The 16,745-nt window shown below is 41.3% G+C and overlaps 1 protein-coding gene across 2 annotated transcripts in view; it reads left to right on the top strand.

Annotated features, from left to right (window-relative positions):
- ME1 (malic enzyme 1) overlaps nucleotides 1-16,745 on the top strand; it is a 154,974-nt gene that overhangs the window by 134,316 nt on the left and 3,913 nt on the right. For both annotated transcript variants that reach the window (XM_063150571.1, XM_063150572.1), the window contains exons 10-12: nucleotides 8,885-8,990; nucleotides 11,806-11,948; nucleotides 13,940-14,113. In XM_063150571.1, coding sequence (XP_063006641.1) covers nucleotides 8,885-8,990; nucleotides 11,806-11,948; nucleotides 13,940-14,113 — 423 coding nt within the window. The remainder of the gene's footprint in view (nucleotides 1-8,884; nucleotides 8,991-11,805; nucleotides 11,949-13,939; nucleotides 14,114-16,745) is intronic.

Here is a 16,745-nt window from a genome sequence, read left to right as displayed (position 1 = left end):
CACATAAAAGGATTTAATTTTGCATCCTCTTTCCCCCATTTCATTATTCCTGGCAATTTTATTTGCAAAAGATTCTCACAACCAATTAACTGGCATTGGATATGACCCTGATTAAAGTTCATGGTTTGGTCAAAGCTGGGTACATACATGGTTCAGTCTTTGCTTAGAGAATGATGGAAGAGAAAGGGAGACATTTGGAATAATACCAGAATTTTAGTGCCAGACTCATATAACAAGTGAAAGAATTTTCAGAGCTCCCAATGAAATATCATAACATTGAACTGAATCCCATCCAGACTGTCTGTTACTGATTTAAAAAAAAAAAATATCAGTAATCATTCTTTTAAAAAGTTTCAATTTCAATACTAGATGAATTTGATAATGTTTTTAACTTTTATAAACCACTGTCTGCCAGTTCTGCTAGCTTTTAATTATTTCTAGCTTTCTTTTTATCAACAGTCAATTATTCTGACACTTCTGTTCTTGATAAGTTCTTTTATGGCTGACTGCAACTGGCTGGGACTCTTTCAGCCAAAAAAATCATTTACATTTTAGCAAAGATGCAATGCCTTGAGTATCTCCAAGGAGCCACAATCACTCAAAGCAGTTTCTGCCTTATTTTACTCATGTACCATCCCAGCAAAGCAATCCTTGTTTGCTTCATCAGTTTTCCTGATGCCTGGGGAATTAATCTGTGCACTTAAATCTCGCATTCGTCATGTTCTATATCAAGTACAAGTTTTGCAAAAAGGAAACATTAATTTCTCTCTGAATGCTCGTGGCATTACTCCTGCTCAGTGAGTAATATATGAAAACAAGTGAGGACAAGGCAAAAGGGTGATTGGTGGGGTGTTTCTCCAAAAGAGACACCACCAAAGCCCGTTGCCCTTGTTGGCACGTAACTCTTTGACTCCGTGTGCATTAGATGTACTGGTGAGATGAGGACCTAATTTTAGCAGTTTATTATTTCTTTTGCTCATGCTCTGTTACTGAAAATAATTATTGATTTGCTCCATTTTCTGCTGTTCTGTGGATTTGTGATTTGCTCTGGTTCTCAGATCTTATCTTCTTGAAATAATTGTCTTTATAAATTTTCTCCTGCCTGTTAAGCAATTAACCATGTGTGCTTACTTACATGGAAAGGGTACTTTATAAATTTTATAGGACTAAAACAGCCCTACTTTTCTAACAATGAGTTTTAACATCAACACCAGAATTGTATTTCTTAACCATAATTGTATGTTTTACTGCCAACTGTTGTGACGTTGTCTCCTCAAAATCTTGTGTCTTTTTCACACAATTGGCAACAAACTGTTTATTCGTTGTGTGCCCAAGTTGCCTGGTTTAGTTTTAATGTATTTTCTTCACCTTTGGGTGTTAGAGGATGGGCCTGACCAGGAGGCACTGTCACTTTATAGAATCTCAGTATGGGGTTTTGGGAGGACTTGCATGTCTCTGGTTTTTTGTTCCTAAATGAGGTGGCACAGGGTGCCTGTCACCTGCAGGTCCTTGGACTTCAATCAACCCCTGCCCAGTGAGTCATCCAGGCCTCCACCCTTTTTATTTTGCATTTTTTGACTTGTACCTGCTGCTGTCCTGCAGTTCTGGCTGTGGCAGCCTGGCCTGTCCCTCTCAGCCCACTCTCTGTGCCCCTCCTGTGCCATCCCTTCATGATTCTGGGGCCTCCCCATGGAGGTCTCTCTGCCTGGAGTTCTCAACAGCCTTTAGACCAGGGATTTACTTGTGATGAAACAGATAAAAAAGCCACATAGAGACCATCTCCCAAACGGGAGGTGCTTTACTACCTTCTCCTATGACTCCTAACTACATTTTTTTTCACAATTGCTTTTTTGTTTATTTGTATTTAAACTCTGCAGCAGGGAATTCACAGGAAAAATGCAAGTGAAACCAAAACATTTAAAACATTTGGAGTTGGAAATACTCAAGTTACTAATGGACTGCTTTGCTTCCTGGTCTACAGTTCTCATGTCTTTTGTGGTTCTCATGTCTTCAGTATTTAAGAACCTCAAATTATTTTATGAATTTATCTGTGTACTGATCTCCGAGGTCTTGTTTAAATAAGCCACAGTTGACACAGTGAAACGGAGGCAAGTGTTTATATAAATAGATTTGTGCTGCCCTGGTTGTGAGACAGGCTGAGAGCCAGCAGTGCCTCGAATGTGGGACGGCGCAGTCGTCAGAGGGCTCTGCTCTGCTCTGCTCCTTCACAGCTGCCTCCGAGCTGATGGTGAGGGCAGCTCTGGGCAGCTCGCAGCCCTGGACTGGACTGATGGTGAGAGCAGCTCTGGGCAGCTCTGGGCAGCTGGCAGCCCTGCACTGATGGCAGGGGCAGCTCTGGGCAGCTCACGGCCCTGCCCTGCACTGATGGTGAGAGCAGCTCTGGGCAGCTCTGGGCAGCTCTGGGCAGCTGGCAGCCCTGCACTGATGGTGAGGGCAGCTCTGGGCAGCTCTGGGCAGCTCTGGGCAGCTGGCAGCCCTGCACTGATGGTGAGGGCAGCTCTGGGCAGCTCTGGGCAGCTGGCAGCCCTGCACTGATGGTGAGGGCAGCTCTGGGCAGCTCTGGGCAGCTGGCAGCCCTGCACTGATGGCACGGGCAGCTCTGGGCAGCTCCCAGCCCTGCACTGGACTGATGGTGAGAGCAGCTCTGGGCAGCTCGCGGCCCTGCCCAACACTGATGGTGAGGGCAGCTCTGGGCAGCTGGCAGCCCTGCACTGATGGCATGGGCAGCTCTGGGCAGCTCTGGGCAGCTCGCGGCCCTGCACTGATGGTGAGAGCAGCTCTGGGCAGCTCTGGGCAGCTCACGGCCCTGCCCTGCACTGATGGCATGGGCAGCTCTGGGCAGCTGGCAGCCCTGCACTGATGGCATGGGCAGCTCTGGGCAGCTCACGGCCCTGCCCTGCACTGATGGCACGGGCAGCTCTGGGCAGCTCTGGGCAGCTCTGGGCAGCTCGCAGCCCTGCACTGATGGCATGGGCAGCTCTGGGCAGCTGGCGGCCCTGCCTCTCTGGCCTGGCTGGCACAGAGCTGCTCGGCTCCGCAGCCCCGGCTCCTGCGGCAGAACCAGCTCTGACAGGCCGTGCCATTAGGCTGCACATTGGTGGCATTTGTGAGATTTGCCTCCCATTTTCTAATTTCCCATATAGATGTCTGCCGTGAAGTCTGGCCTCCTGTTTTTACAGCTGTTTTCTATGAAAATTCTCAGGGTTTTATTGATGGGTCATTTTTGTTTGTTATCTGAGCCTCAATTTGGCTATAATGTGATGATAAGAGTAACTTTCTGTGAAAACTGTGATGTACATTTGCTTGAAACCTGATCCCTGTTGATCAGACCCTTAAAGTAAAAACTTCAGAACCTTCCTGAAACTGCTCCCTAAGAACTGTTTTCATTTTAAATCCAAAATACAAACAATTTCTTCATAGAACTGTTCACTACTGAGTCCTGTTACTTCCTTTTGCTCCTTGAATTGAAAGGTCCTGGTGTTCATGTGACTGTGTTTTGTAATAATAAAATACAGTACCAACCACTCTGACCCATTAAGGAGTAGAGATATTTTAGGATTGCCAACATCTTTCATACATAATGCCACAATCAGAGAATGCTGCCATTGTTTCTTTATCTCTGTACTTCATCTGTTGATTTAACACAGTCCACCTTTGTAATTCATTTGCTAATAAAGAATTTAGTTCATATTACTTTCCGTCTCAGATACCACAGTGACTTCTAATATATCTGTTTTCAGGCTGCTTTGTTCTCTTTTGTTCAAATACAAAATAACCCAAAGGTTTCTTGGTACAGAATGATACTCTGATAGAAGCAATACTTTTCCATTAAAAAGTAATTTCTGGAATTTTGATTTTAAGTTTTTGGACTTAAGAATTATTAATCTTTGTGAGTGTTATTAATATTCTCAACCTTCAGTATTCTAGTGAAGTATATTGTGTAGTTTATTCATGCAGTCTGATTATCCATTAAAGATACTATGATTTTCTTCGTGGTACATTAGTTTTTAGTAGGGTTTTTTTGTTGGCTGTTTTTATTTTCTGTTTGGTTTTTCTTTCCAATTCAAGCAAACTTACTAAAATGCCCCCAGAAAATTACTTATTCTAGAAAAAATAAGAAAAACATTATAAGATTATATAACATTTTAAATTATAAGGAAATAATGTTGGTGCTTTTTTATTTCTTGGGATGATGAATACATTTGGGAAATAAAAGCAAGAAGAATATAAGACCTCTTTTTCTCACTTTGCCTTCCTCTTTCTATTGAAAGAGTTTGTGAGTTTGTGTCCTCCCCTCTAAATAGCTGCACAGGTATCACATTAAATCTCTTGGTTCATCTGTGGATTTCAGTGTGAAAGACTTTCTGTTTGGATTTGGGTAGTGTCCCTTGATGCAGGAGTGAGGCATGTATCTTTATGTACATCTACATATGCCATACATTATAGAAAACATAATGCAGCTTAAGGCAGCTGATGCCTGGCCTGGAGGAGTCTTTGTACAGCTATTCAAACAACAGTGCAATAACATCCTTTGGTAGCAGCTCCTGGAAAAAAGTCTGTCCAAAAATCTCTCCCTGTGTGGTGGGCATTGAGCTGCTTCAGTGAGACTGTACAGAGGTTTGGTGTACTGCAAAGGTCTCTAAACTGCTGGTTTTTCTGAGCCCTTTTCATTGACTGAATGAATTGTTAATGATGCTGAAAGAGCAAGACAGTGGACTTAGAAGACATGTCTGAATGTGATTGAAGATGCTGTTTCTACTTAAAAGACTCAGAGCTTCATACACAGAACCCTCAGAGCCCATTGAAACTCTTCAAAATATTGTGTATATTACATTTTTTCTTTTTCCCATTAGGAGAAGAAAGGAAATACCAGTAAGCTCTGTGTCATGTTAGTGTTTTAGGATTATGGAGATGCAGGCAGACCAGAGCAATTTCTGATTTATGCTGCTTTGTGTTGATCCTTTACTGCTCATTTCCCAGCTGCCGCAGTTCAAAAGCTGGCTAAGCCAGGGCTGGAAATGGACATGTCAGAAGACGTGCTCTGTGCTTCTGGGAGATGTTTTAGTCAGAGCAGCTCAGCACTGACAGGTCCAGCCACTTCACACCACTCCACTGTCAGGAAGGAGACAAGACAGCAAACCACACAAATCCAGAATTGAGAGATCTGCATTTTGGCTCCATCCTCTTCTTTCTGCTGGCTGACAAAAGCTCTGTGATTTCTTATTCCAGCTATAGGCATTCAGGGATGAATGTCTGGAAGCTTGTACCAAATGGATTGGCAGCCCCTTATTTTTAGGAAGATACACACAACTGAATTGTTTATTCCTTCTTGCTTGTCCTGTTGGCAGGGCACAAAGGAAAGCTAGTCATGGTCCTGCTGCTGCCTTTCTGCTTGGTGGAGAGCAGAACTTAAGAATTTATCACTTTGTGGAGAAAAAAATACTGTCTCAAGGACTGGCCTCTAAACTATTGAAGTTATGTAATCAACTAGCTGGTCTTGATATCTTGGATGTAGAGCTTAGGGAAGTGTTATGTAGCTCCTTTGGGATCACTGAATTAACAGTGAAGATACATTTCTGACACCTCTCCTATGAGGAAAGGCTGAGACACTTGGGATTGTTCAGCCTGGAGGACAGAAGGCCCCAGGAGACTTCTATTGTCCTTCCAGTACCTAAAGGGGCCTGTAAGAAAGCTGGAAAGGGACTTCTTACAAGGGCAGGGACTGATAGGACAAGAGATTTCATCTTTAAATTGAAAGAGGGTCAATTCATATTAGAAATTACGAATAAATTTTTTTATAGTGAAGGTGGTAACACACTGGAACAGGTTGCCCAGAGAAATTGTGGATTCCCCGTGCCTGGAAGTGTTCAGGACTGGGTTGGATGGGGCTTTGAGCAACCTGGACTAGCAGAAGGTGTCTGTGCCTACAGCAGGCTGGGTGGAAGGAGATGATCTTTAAGGTCTCTTCCAACCCAAACCATTCTATGAGTCTCATTTATTTTAAAATATGGATACTAAAAAAACCAAAAAACAACCCAACCATATAATTTCTTTTATAAGCATTTTCCAAGCAAAAATGTCTATGCACATAGCTGTTGTTACTTTTGCTAAGCCACATAATTTAATATTTCATTCTTAGTTAATATGCTGGAAAAATATTTACTTGGAGACATGATCTATGCTGACTAATGGGATCAAACTAATTCAGACCAAAGCTGAATAAATAAGTAAATTTAAAATTGTTTGGGTTTTTACTTGCATTGAGTTTTTTGCTTGTTTGTTTGAGTATATTTTTTTTAGAATAGTAGAGTATCATGTGTGAAATTAAGAGCAGATAGAAATTAGGGTAAGGCAATCTGACCTGAGCTGACCCATCTGTCTAGCACTAGTCTCTCTACCTAGCAGCCTGAAAAACATTGCAGTGGGTCACATCCTTACTGTTTGAGCCCTCCTTTGTAGCCAATTAAATGAGAGCTCATTGTCAATGTCAGGACTTTGAATCCCTGGTGTTTCATCAGTAAGTGTTTTAACACCTACTCAAAAGCCAGTCAGGTGTAAAACTGTATAAAAAAGAAAGTCTGCTTCATGAAGGATTTTGGTTGTTTGTTTTGACTGAAATTGAAAATGAAAGAATAGCAAGATTTGTATCCGCTAAGGTGTCAGCCGGATCTCTTGGCTGACAGAAAAAATCTGTTACCTGCTGCAGAAAAAATCAAGGTGACCTTTCCTGAGCAATCTGTCCAGATTTGCAGATCCTGGAGGATCTGCATCCTGCCACTGCCTGAAGAGTGAGCTGGTCACAGCCCTTGGAGGTGATGTTTTTTCCCTTGGTAGCCCAAGGCAGTCTCCTAGAAGTTGTGTTTTAAGGTCAGATGCAAAACTGGCCTCCTCAGCAGCAACAGGATGAACCATTAAGGAACCATCTCCAGAAGCAGCCTAGGACTGGATGGTGGCCATGGGCACTCACTCCTGGCTCCCCAGCAAATCTGCCACCAAGCATTTCAATTCCAACCAATCAGCAGATTAGAATGAGAAGTGGCTTTTATTAAAGTATTTTGAGTTAATCCTAGCAACAAGCTCTTGGTCTGGAAGTCATAAACGTTGGGGTTTCTTCTTTGCTGACTAAAATGAAAGCTTCTTATTTTTCCCTTGAAAAAGTTAAGGAAAATTCCTGCTTTAAAATGAGATGTGTCTAAAGTGTGTGTGCAGACTGTGGGGACATCTGCTGGGATGCTGGGAAATGGCAGGATGCAAAATGCTGCAGCATTCCCTCAGGGCTGACAATTCCACATTTTATCCACAAAGGAAATCAAGTGCCCCTGTCTCAGTATTTCTGTGCTGATCACTCTAGGAGAACACTTAAGACCTGCATAAGCCCATCCAGACATCAAAATATGTAGAGAAAAGAGAGATCTCTGGAAATGCCCTGTAATCATGGGTGAGCCCCAAGGAGCTGGCACGCTGTGGGGCAGAGCAGCTCAGTCAGCCCTGACCGCACGACAGCTCCCTGTGGCCCCCTTGGGATGGAGGCACTTTGTTTTCCCTGCAGATGGAAATGAGGAAGAGCCTCTCCTCCTGCCCAGCAGCTCTGGCCGCGCTGAGCCAGGACCAGCAGAGGAGCTCTGGGGGTGGGTCTGGCACGGCCACTGCTGCCACACTGCAGAATTGTGCTCTGAAATGAAGCATCAGCTTTCTCAGCTTTGTTAGAAAAGCTAACTGGGGCTTATGTCTGATGGTGTATGCAGGCCTAAATTGAACCGAAATTTTCAAATTTATAGATTTTGGTGGAATCGTGGAATGAATTCTGTTCCAGTACTTCCATTTAGCCTTAATAATCTTGCTGAGATTAAGGAAACTTTCATTTTACCAGTTGTAAAAGGTGTGGCTGGGGAGATGATACATATCTGTTCTGGCTATTTGGTCAAAATTATATTCAGCATTCAATTTTCCTCATGTACTTCCGTGTTTATTCTGCATCTTTCTGTCTGAAATTGAAAGATGTTTGAAGGGCTGGAACCGTCTTGTAGACTTGTGTTTGAAAAGTGCCTCTGCAGTGATATTTTCTGCAGGTTTGAGACTAAAACAAGGGGCAGCAGTGTGCTCATTTCAAGCTTTTCTGCTGACATTTTCAGATGTCTGTGTACAGACAAAGCTCTGCCTATTTAGACAACTAACAGCATTTTCACAAACTCTGGCCCATTCTCACCCTGCACTCCACATTACACTGATTCAAACCCACTTTGCAGCCCAAGTCACTGTCAGTGATATTCTAAAGCCCTTTCTCCTGCATCTGTCATATTCTGTTTGGAAACCTTGTTGGGCATGGGTGGGTGGAAGTTTCCAGTAGAGATCAGGGCAAAAGTTTTTTCACAGCTGAGTCAATTTTACTAATGCAGAAACAGTGCACCAGACATCTGGTTGGAATTATTTTTATATTCCATCCTTAATAATGAATGAATTAAATATGAAAAATGTGAAGAAAAATGTAGGCTCCACTATAGTCTAAATACTCACACCATATAGTCTTCATACTTTCGGGCAAGAGCAAAGCTAAAGAAGCTAGGAGAAACTATTTTTATTTTGCTAAGTTACAAATCTCGTATAATTGCTCAATTAGATGTTAATAATGTGGTATTCTACAGCTATTTTTGATTTAAAGTACAATTACTGAATTTATTGACTGCTTAGACAAGCAGTTTAGTCCTAAATTATTCTAAGCATATTAGCTGTACACGGTGCAACTTCATTTGATATGATAGATGCAAAAATAGAAATGAAAATAGAATGTGTTAAACCAGATATATAAACAGGATATTAGGTTCCATTAAACTTAAAATTATTTTTCTTGTTGTTCTGTATTCAGGGCCGTGCCTCATTAACACATGAGAAACAGCGTTTTGCCCATGAACATCGTGAAATGAAAAATCTAGAAGATATTGTTAAAGATATAAAACCGTCCGTACTAATAGGTAATTTCTTTGACTTTAAGGCAATGACCTTCTTCTTTGTTAAAAAAAAAAAGGGGGGGATGTGGCTTTGTCTGAAGAGAAGATCAAGTTCCTCTGAACAGTTTACCTTTGTGTGTTTTCAGAAAACACAGGGTGCATAATGGACTCTATTAAGCAACTGAACAAATAGTAACTGTCCAAGCATGTAACACTGCTTTCATTCTGAGCCATCCATTTTACAGGGGAATCTGACTGGCTTTAAACATCTGATGGAGCACCTTACCACCTTCCTAAATTATTTCTTGTGTAATGTGGAAGGTGTAATACAAATAACCTCCAACTTAGAATGAGAAAACTGAGCTAAGCTCATGTAAGGCTACGCAAATACAAGGGTGCTGTATCTGAGTCTTGTTTTTGCTCACATTTAGGTCCTTAGCCAGCTGTCCTTTTTGCAGACCAAAATGTAGATTTTACAGGACCTTTTCTTTTGTAAAAGCTGAAGGAATGTGATCTCAATAATGAATTGTTCAGCTCTCTATAGTTTGGTTATTGAATTTCAGTGACAGTTTCAGGAGTGAACTGCAAGTACCCTTGGTTTTTTTTTTTTTAAATATGTAAGACTTGATTAATCTATCTGGCTACTAAACTCATTCATCAGATACTAGAAAACTGAAATGCCACAGTGATAACTGTCCTACATTTTAACAGCTACCTTTTTGACTATGCCTACACCACATGGTCCTTGTTCAGTAAAATCTGCTTTTACCAGTGGTCATCAGTGAGGTAAATGAATTCTTTTCCTGTGCTACATGAAGATATGACTGGAAGAGGAGACCAAGTGGTCCAGAGAATTTACTTAGTATACTGCAAGGCTGAAAAAGCTAGAGGGACAGAAGAGTAGAATGAATGAATATTTATGCAGATAAAGGTGTGTGGATGCTTAGGGAAGATTTGCTGCCATGAAATATGGGTTTTACTGTGTGTAATTTTTATGTATAAAGCTATGTGACTCTCCCTCAAGGTCATTTTCTCTTATCAGTTCTGTATAATGAAGTCTCTTCCATCAGAAACAGCAATAGAACCTAATATTGGGGATTTTTGGTTTGAGTGACTAGACATACAGTATGTTCCCAGGAGTACCAGGAGTCATGGGGAAATACATTGATAGCCCTCCTCCCACTGTTTTACTTAGCTCTGTCTGAGCAAATCCTTATACACATTTCATTGCCTGCAATGGCTCAAGGAAAAGCCTTAAGTTAGATAGACCCAGTTTAAGAAACTGCAATTTAAAAAAATAGCCATAAGCATTTTGTTTTACCTTAAATCTGAAGATAGTTGTCATTCGTGCAGCTGGCTGTCCAGAAGCAGTTTTAGCAGACATTAAACACTTGGCAGCTGAAGATTTAGCCAGAAACTGAGGTGTATAACAGGCTCTTATACAACTGTTCATCAAACACAGAGTGGCTCAGCCGGTCTGTCAGAGCTTTTGCATCTGAGCATCCCTGTCCGTTCATAGAAGGTCAAGTACAGAGAGCTAGGAATTGCAAAACATAATAGTATGTAACAGATGATGCCATGCTCCATGTAGAATCAGTCAGAAAATACTCTGAGATGCCTTAAAGAAATGTTTGTCCTGAAGCACAATCTTAGAGCCAGCTCTGTGCAGTGAGGGCCCCTTTCATCTCCCCCCAAGGACCTGATGTTCTCCTCAGGCAAATGCCAAGCTGTCCTTTCAGACTGGGCACTGTCAAGGTGCTCATTGGAGCATCAGTGATGAGATGTTACAGTACTGACCTGAGAAAGGCTCAAGTTCCAGGCTTTCCTCTCCCAGCCTGGGTTTTAATCCATTTCCACTCCCCAGGAGAGGGAAAACAAGCTGTTTTCCCTGATTTTGAAACTCAGATGCTGTGTGGAGTGCAGAATGGGGTGTCAGACACTGGGGTCTGTGAGGACAAAGGAGGCTACCTTCTCTCCAAGGCAGGTGAGAGAGGCCTCCAGTAAAATAAAGTCGTTTTACTCCAAGATCTGTTTATCTGTTTATTTTCACTGAAGGTGTGGATATCCTTGAATTCCCAGCTCTTGTAGATTATTCAGAAATATGGGAGTCCTTGGCATCTCAAAAACATCACACACCCCCCTCTTTGTTTGCGAATTGTCTGAGGTCCAAGATCTAAGTTCTGGCTGCAAGTCTGCAATGCAGCAGAGTGCAACCTAAGTTAGATGATTTCATCCTGCCAGAGTGGCATTCAGTTCCTATGAATAGCATTTATAAGTGTGGACAGTACAGGGAATAGAAAAGCATCTACAGTGCAATGAAAAGGGATGTATTAAAGAAATTGTTGCTGTCAGGGAACACCTAGACTCAAAACTATTATTTGTCAGCTCAGCTCAGATGTAGAAGGCAGAGACTTTACTCATCATGTCAGAAAAATCTGAAATCTGACACACTGGATTTGGGAGAAACTCTCCAGTCTGTTGCACAGAACTTTAGGGCCCAGAGCTGCATCTGTCTAGTCCGTACTGGACCTAGCTGCAAGTTAGGTGATAACATTTTTATCTTACACAAAGGACCTGAGAAAAGGGAAAGGAGAAATTCACCAGATCATGCAGGGGAAAATAGGTTGTGGCTTATGCTAGGAACAGTGCTGAAGTTTCACTGTTGCAAAGTCTTTTATGCAAAACTTTATTCCAACTACATGTTAGGAAAAAGGCTGAGCTCCATTTTAAAGAGGGAGAAAGAGAGAAAGGAGCTTTGTTCTTTTACAAGTGACATGCTTGTCTTACCTTGAACTAATTTAATTTGTCTACTTGTTATATGTGTATTTTTCTTCTTTAGGAGTTGCTGCAATTGGTGGTGCTTTTACTCCACAAATTCTTAAGGATATGGCTGCTCTAAACAAACATCCTATAATTTTTGCTCTCAGCAATCCCACCAGCAAAGCAGAATGTACTGCTGAGCAGTGCTACAAATACACAGAGGTAAGCAAAGATTAACATCTTTCCAGTATAAGTCATGAAAAGTCTGAAATTAAATTTTAAAAGGCAGGAGGACAGAGGGTGGAGCAGCAGGTATTAATCATGTCTCTGTACATAGATAAAATGAGTTAAATAATTTAAAAGATTTTTCAGATTTTATCAAGACAATTTCATTGAGTTCACTGCATGCTTGCACTCTTATAAAAACATTTCATAGCTTTTATTGGTGTAGGCAACACTCAAAATATTTTATAACCAAAGCATCCGTCACCATCAATCACTAAAGCATTATGAACTGTACCATTTTGTGTAATATATACACACAGTGGCATGCTTTTCATTTGAGATTTCATAAATACTCTTTTGGGTAAGAAAATATTTCAATACATGAAACAGAATCTTTAAAATCATTCTGTATTAAGAACTGGGGTAATTGATTCTTCTTACAAAGTTTTCTGTTACATAAATGTAGGTAAAAATTAAGAGAACTGTGCTCGCTTATTTATCATAGAAGTACTGATAAACACATTATCATGTAATTCAGCCTAGAATTTAAAATGTATCTGTGTTTCATAGTGGGTGTATTTAGATTTCTTTTCAGATACAGGGCATTTTAAATGACAGTTTCTCATTGTTTAAAGGACAAATTTAGCATGTCCATTCTCCACAGCACGGATGTAATTACAGCACAGTGCAGGAGCCAGGGAAGCAATCTACATGAAGGGTTGGTTGTAGTGGGTAACCACAAGTGCAAAAGACACTCTGAAGTATTTGATTTGTCACCAAAACATACAATAAGCAGGCCAAGATTATAGAGCATGACACCAAACAAAACAGAATATTCTTCTGAAGTGCTGAATAGCAGCAGTGGCCTATTTTAAAATGCACTATAGTGCATTTCAGTTTCCAGTTCTCTAAAACAGAGATATTTCTGATACAAAGTGCCTCTGAAGTATTTAACAGTGATATTTATCACTTTAGCAGTGCTAGCATAAATAAAGGCTGGCTTTTCTTCTCCACCTAAATTCAGTGCTTAAAATTGAGGGTGCTCCATGCCCAGAGAGCAGGAGCCAGGGGCCTTTGGGCTGCAGGCACCAGCCCTGTGCAGTGCCACTCCCTCATGAACCCTAAACTGAGTTAGAGCAGATCTCCTGTCCTCAGGACAAGTGTTATGGTGTAACCTGTCCCCATGTAGCTGAATTCCCTTAATTCCCTCAAGCAGGCTGGCTCTTCCCTACTGCCTGCCTGCACCAGTCTGGGCATGATACCTGGGCTCTGCCAGCCACAGTCCTGCCTGGCATTACCCAGAAACGGGCTGGGAAACATGCTGATGCTTTATCAGTAGCAGGGACCCGAGCTGGTGCCTTCACCCTGCTCAGTATGTCACACTGACCTGTGCTGTTGCTCTATGGGATGCTGTTCCTGGGACAGGACCTGCACCTTGGTCATGCTGTTGAGCTGTGGAGTGGGTTCAAGGGCCTGAAGAAGGGGATTGGGAAGAAAAGAGAGTTCTGCCTGCCCACAGCTCCTCAGAAATCACCCCATACAAAAGCACAACATTTAGTTGCCTTAGTATCATTTTTGGGTGCTTTGTTATTGGGAAAAAAAGTCCAGTAGCATCACCTGTTGCTACCATAGCAGTATTGCCCACTTAGGGTTTTACAGCTCTGTACTTCCCATGGAGCTTCTTCTGGCATGGATGCACAAAGTGAATAAGGACTGCTGGCTTCAGTTTCCCTCCTTGTAAATGGTACAGATCGGGTTAGAGAGCCACAGAGAATCACCAGTGATCTCCAGGATCTGTGTCCTGATGTTCTTGAGACATATTCAGGCAAACAGCTCTAACACCCTCTCAGAATAGATGCTAAATAGATTCAGCCCAGCTTTCACATTATTTAAATGAGTATTTATTGATGGATATTTAAAAAGATTTGAGAAATATTTCAACAGCAATCTCTCAATTAATGTGCTTTCTTTTTCTTCTTACAATTTAGGGACGTGGGATTTTTGCCAGTGGAAGTCCTTTTGATCCTGTCACTCTTCCAAGTGGAAAAACTCTCTATCCTGGACAGGGTAACAATTCCTATGTGTTCCCAGGAGTTGCCCTTGGTGTTATTTCATGCGGAATGAGACATATTGATGAGAATGTATTCCTCACGACTGCTGAGGTACTGTATTCAAGATTATTTAAATTCCTTAATTTAGTGGCTTAGTATTAATGAGCAATTAAACAGAAAGAGCTAAACTTTACAATGGGCAAAATACTGCTTTCTGTGTAAGGCCTTTATTTTATAAATTGTATTTGGACAAGTAATTTTAAAAAGTTAACACTTGGCCTAGGGACACCTGACATAAACTGTACCTTCTGCTGGGAAGGAAAAAAAAAGAAAGATTTCAGTACAGTGTTACTGCAGGTAAATGCACATGTGTACAGTTTGCATGCACAGGCACATAGGTTTGATTGTAGATTGAAAGGAATTATTATTATTATTATTGATGTTAGTAGCTTTGGGGTGACTCATGTGAGTCTTTTGCTTACAAAATTGCTTGAATTTGAATTATGAAACAATTAAAAAAGAAAGGGAAAAAAAGTTGCCCCAGTTAGCAGATATGTGAATGCATTACTCAGCTCCTGCAGCTTCTCTAAGGAATATTTCATTCCAGATTCTTGCTCCTTCTCCTTCTGTGCTCTTCATGGTTTAAAGGGAAGAAAGTGGTCCTTGGCTCTCACTCAAGGGCAGCTGTTAGGCAGTGTGATCCTATGGCAGTAGGTCATACAGAGCTTTCTTAAGGGGTGGGCCCTTGCATGCTGTCCTTGTTGGACTTTCATAGGTTTTTTAAGGTGCATGCTGTGGCATCTTTCAAGGGGTTTGCTAACAGCCTGCCCTCTGTAAGAAAGGCATTCACAATTTCCATCTTTAAAATTAGTAAAAAACCCAGCCTGTCTCCACTGGCTTTAACCATCATAAAAGGGCAATGATCCATCTCCTAAGCCTTTGGATAATTATATCTTCCCTTAAAATCCTCCCCTGTAATTTCAGTTGGATATGGTGATCCTCACTTCCTGGTCTAAACTGCTGTGTCAGAGTTGTCCAGCTTCATTGTAGAGGTTGCTTCCTTTTGGTATGTGTGAAATGGTTCCTGTATGGTGAGAGCTAATGACAAAAGGTGGCACACGTGTGGATTGAACTGTGTTTCCTGTGACAGTCTATGAAGTCAGAAAAAAAATCAGTTCTGAACAAAGAAATGTAACAGTCAGGGAAGTTAAATAGTAGCAGAAATTGTGAGGAAGCTTTTAAATTCTCACTTGATGTAGTCATTCTTTGCTGACTCTTTGGCGCAGGTTTTGCTATACAGTTGCCTTCCCCGTGTATAATCTTTAGAAAAGTTTGACATATAAAAATGTGGGTTTTGTCTTGCTTAGAAAGTTCTGCCGGTGGCAGGATCCCCGAGTAGCTGCTCCCTTGCTGCTCCCAGCTCAGGGCTTTCACATCTGGTCTGCCCCTCCGTGTGCGGGGCTGGGGCCTGGCGGAGCTGAGCTGAGCTGATGGGTGCCACAGGGTCTGCCAGAAGAGCTGTCAGGGCTGTGAAAGCCCCTAGCTGAATGATGACACTGCAAAGCAAAAGGAAAAGTGCTGGTTTTGGTTTATTTTCTTGGCTTTTATACTGGAAGGATAAAATCAGAACAGTTTCATGGGGGTTTTGGAATAGTGCTTGCTATTCCTCATTTGAAATTGAAGCATCCCAAATGCTGCAAAATTTAGAGAACCAAACCCATGCATTTTGGGTAGAGGGACCTTCTTAGATTGCCAAGGTAGCTTACCTGAAAAAAAGAAATTATAAAAAGGAAGCAGCCCAAGCTGCATGCCTGCACCTCCCACTTCTTGCTTTGCCATTTCTCCAATTAAATCTGATTGAAGTCACAAATAAGTATCTGTTGTAACTAGAACAGATTTTGATTTCAATGTTCTTTTCTTCCTGCCAAGTAAAATAGAGTGCAACTTTGACTTTGGATGATAAATCTAAGGTACTGTAAGCTGTAATACCTCTTGACTGTGGGCAGTTGTTCTGTGATGGCAAGGGATATTGCCTATTCTTTTAAGTCCTACCAAACACAACAAAAGAGGCAGAGAATTATGAACTAATGAAATAGTCCTGCATGTGTGACCGGCAGTTTAGTTTACAAATAATCCTACAAAATCTTTTCATTATGGAGAATATGTCCTCCAGGAACCAAGATGCCCCCACTTGCTTTATGCCATTTTGTCTTGGTTGCCTTTACTTTAGATTCTGCAATAAGGCTTTGTTAATTTTTCTATTAAAAACTTGAATGAATTAATTAATATTTAAAACATGAAAATAGCCATGCTGGGTGGTACCTAGGACCCAAACAGCTTTATATCTTCCTGTGAAAGCAATCACTAGCAGAAGCTGAGGAAAAGAGGATAAATGAGAGAAATACAGAGTGATCTTCTGCTGAAATGGCTTCTCAGATTCTGACAACATTTACTGAATGGCCTTCCCGTGCTGGATGTTTTGTCCCTGTATGGATTTTTCCTTCATAAATGAACCTAGTGGCTTTTTAAACATGTTTATACATTTTAACATCTTTTGTCAATTAGTGTCACACTTTAATTATGAATCCTGTGGAAAAAGAAACTCAGGATTTTCTGCTCTTTGATGATTTGGTTTCCCTACAGCACCATAAGAAATATTCTCCTTCAGTTGTCTTTTACATTTCCTTTAAGACTTCTCTTTTTCGCCCAAGTCTATTTTTTTTTTTCGTTTCCTTGATCAAAA

The sequence above is a fragment of the Melospiza melodia genome, chromosome 3 (genome assembly GCF_035770615.1).
Source record: "Melospiza melodia melodia isolate bMelMel2 chromosome 3, bMelMel2.pri, whole genome shotgun sequence".
NCBI lineage: Eukaryota > Metazoa > Chordata > Aves > Passeriformes > Passerellidae > Melospiza > Melospiza melodia.
Note: the sequence above shows the minus strand (reverse complement) of the source record. Positions and strands in the feature narration are given on the sequence as shown.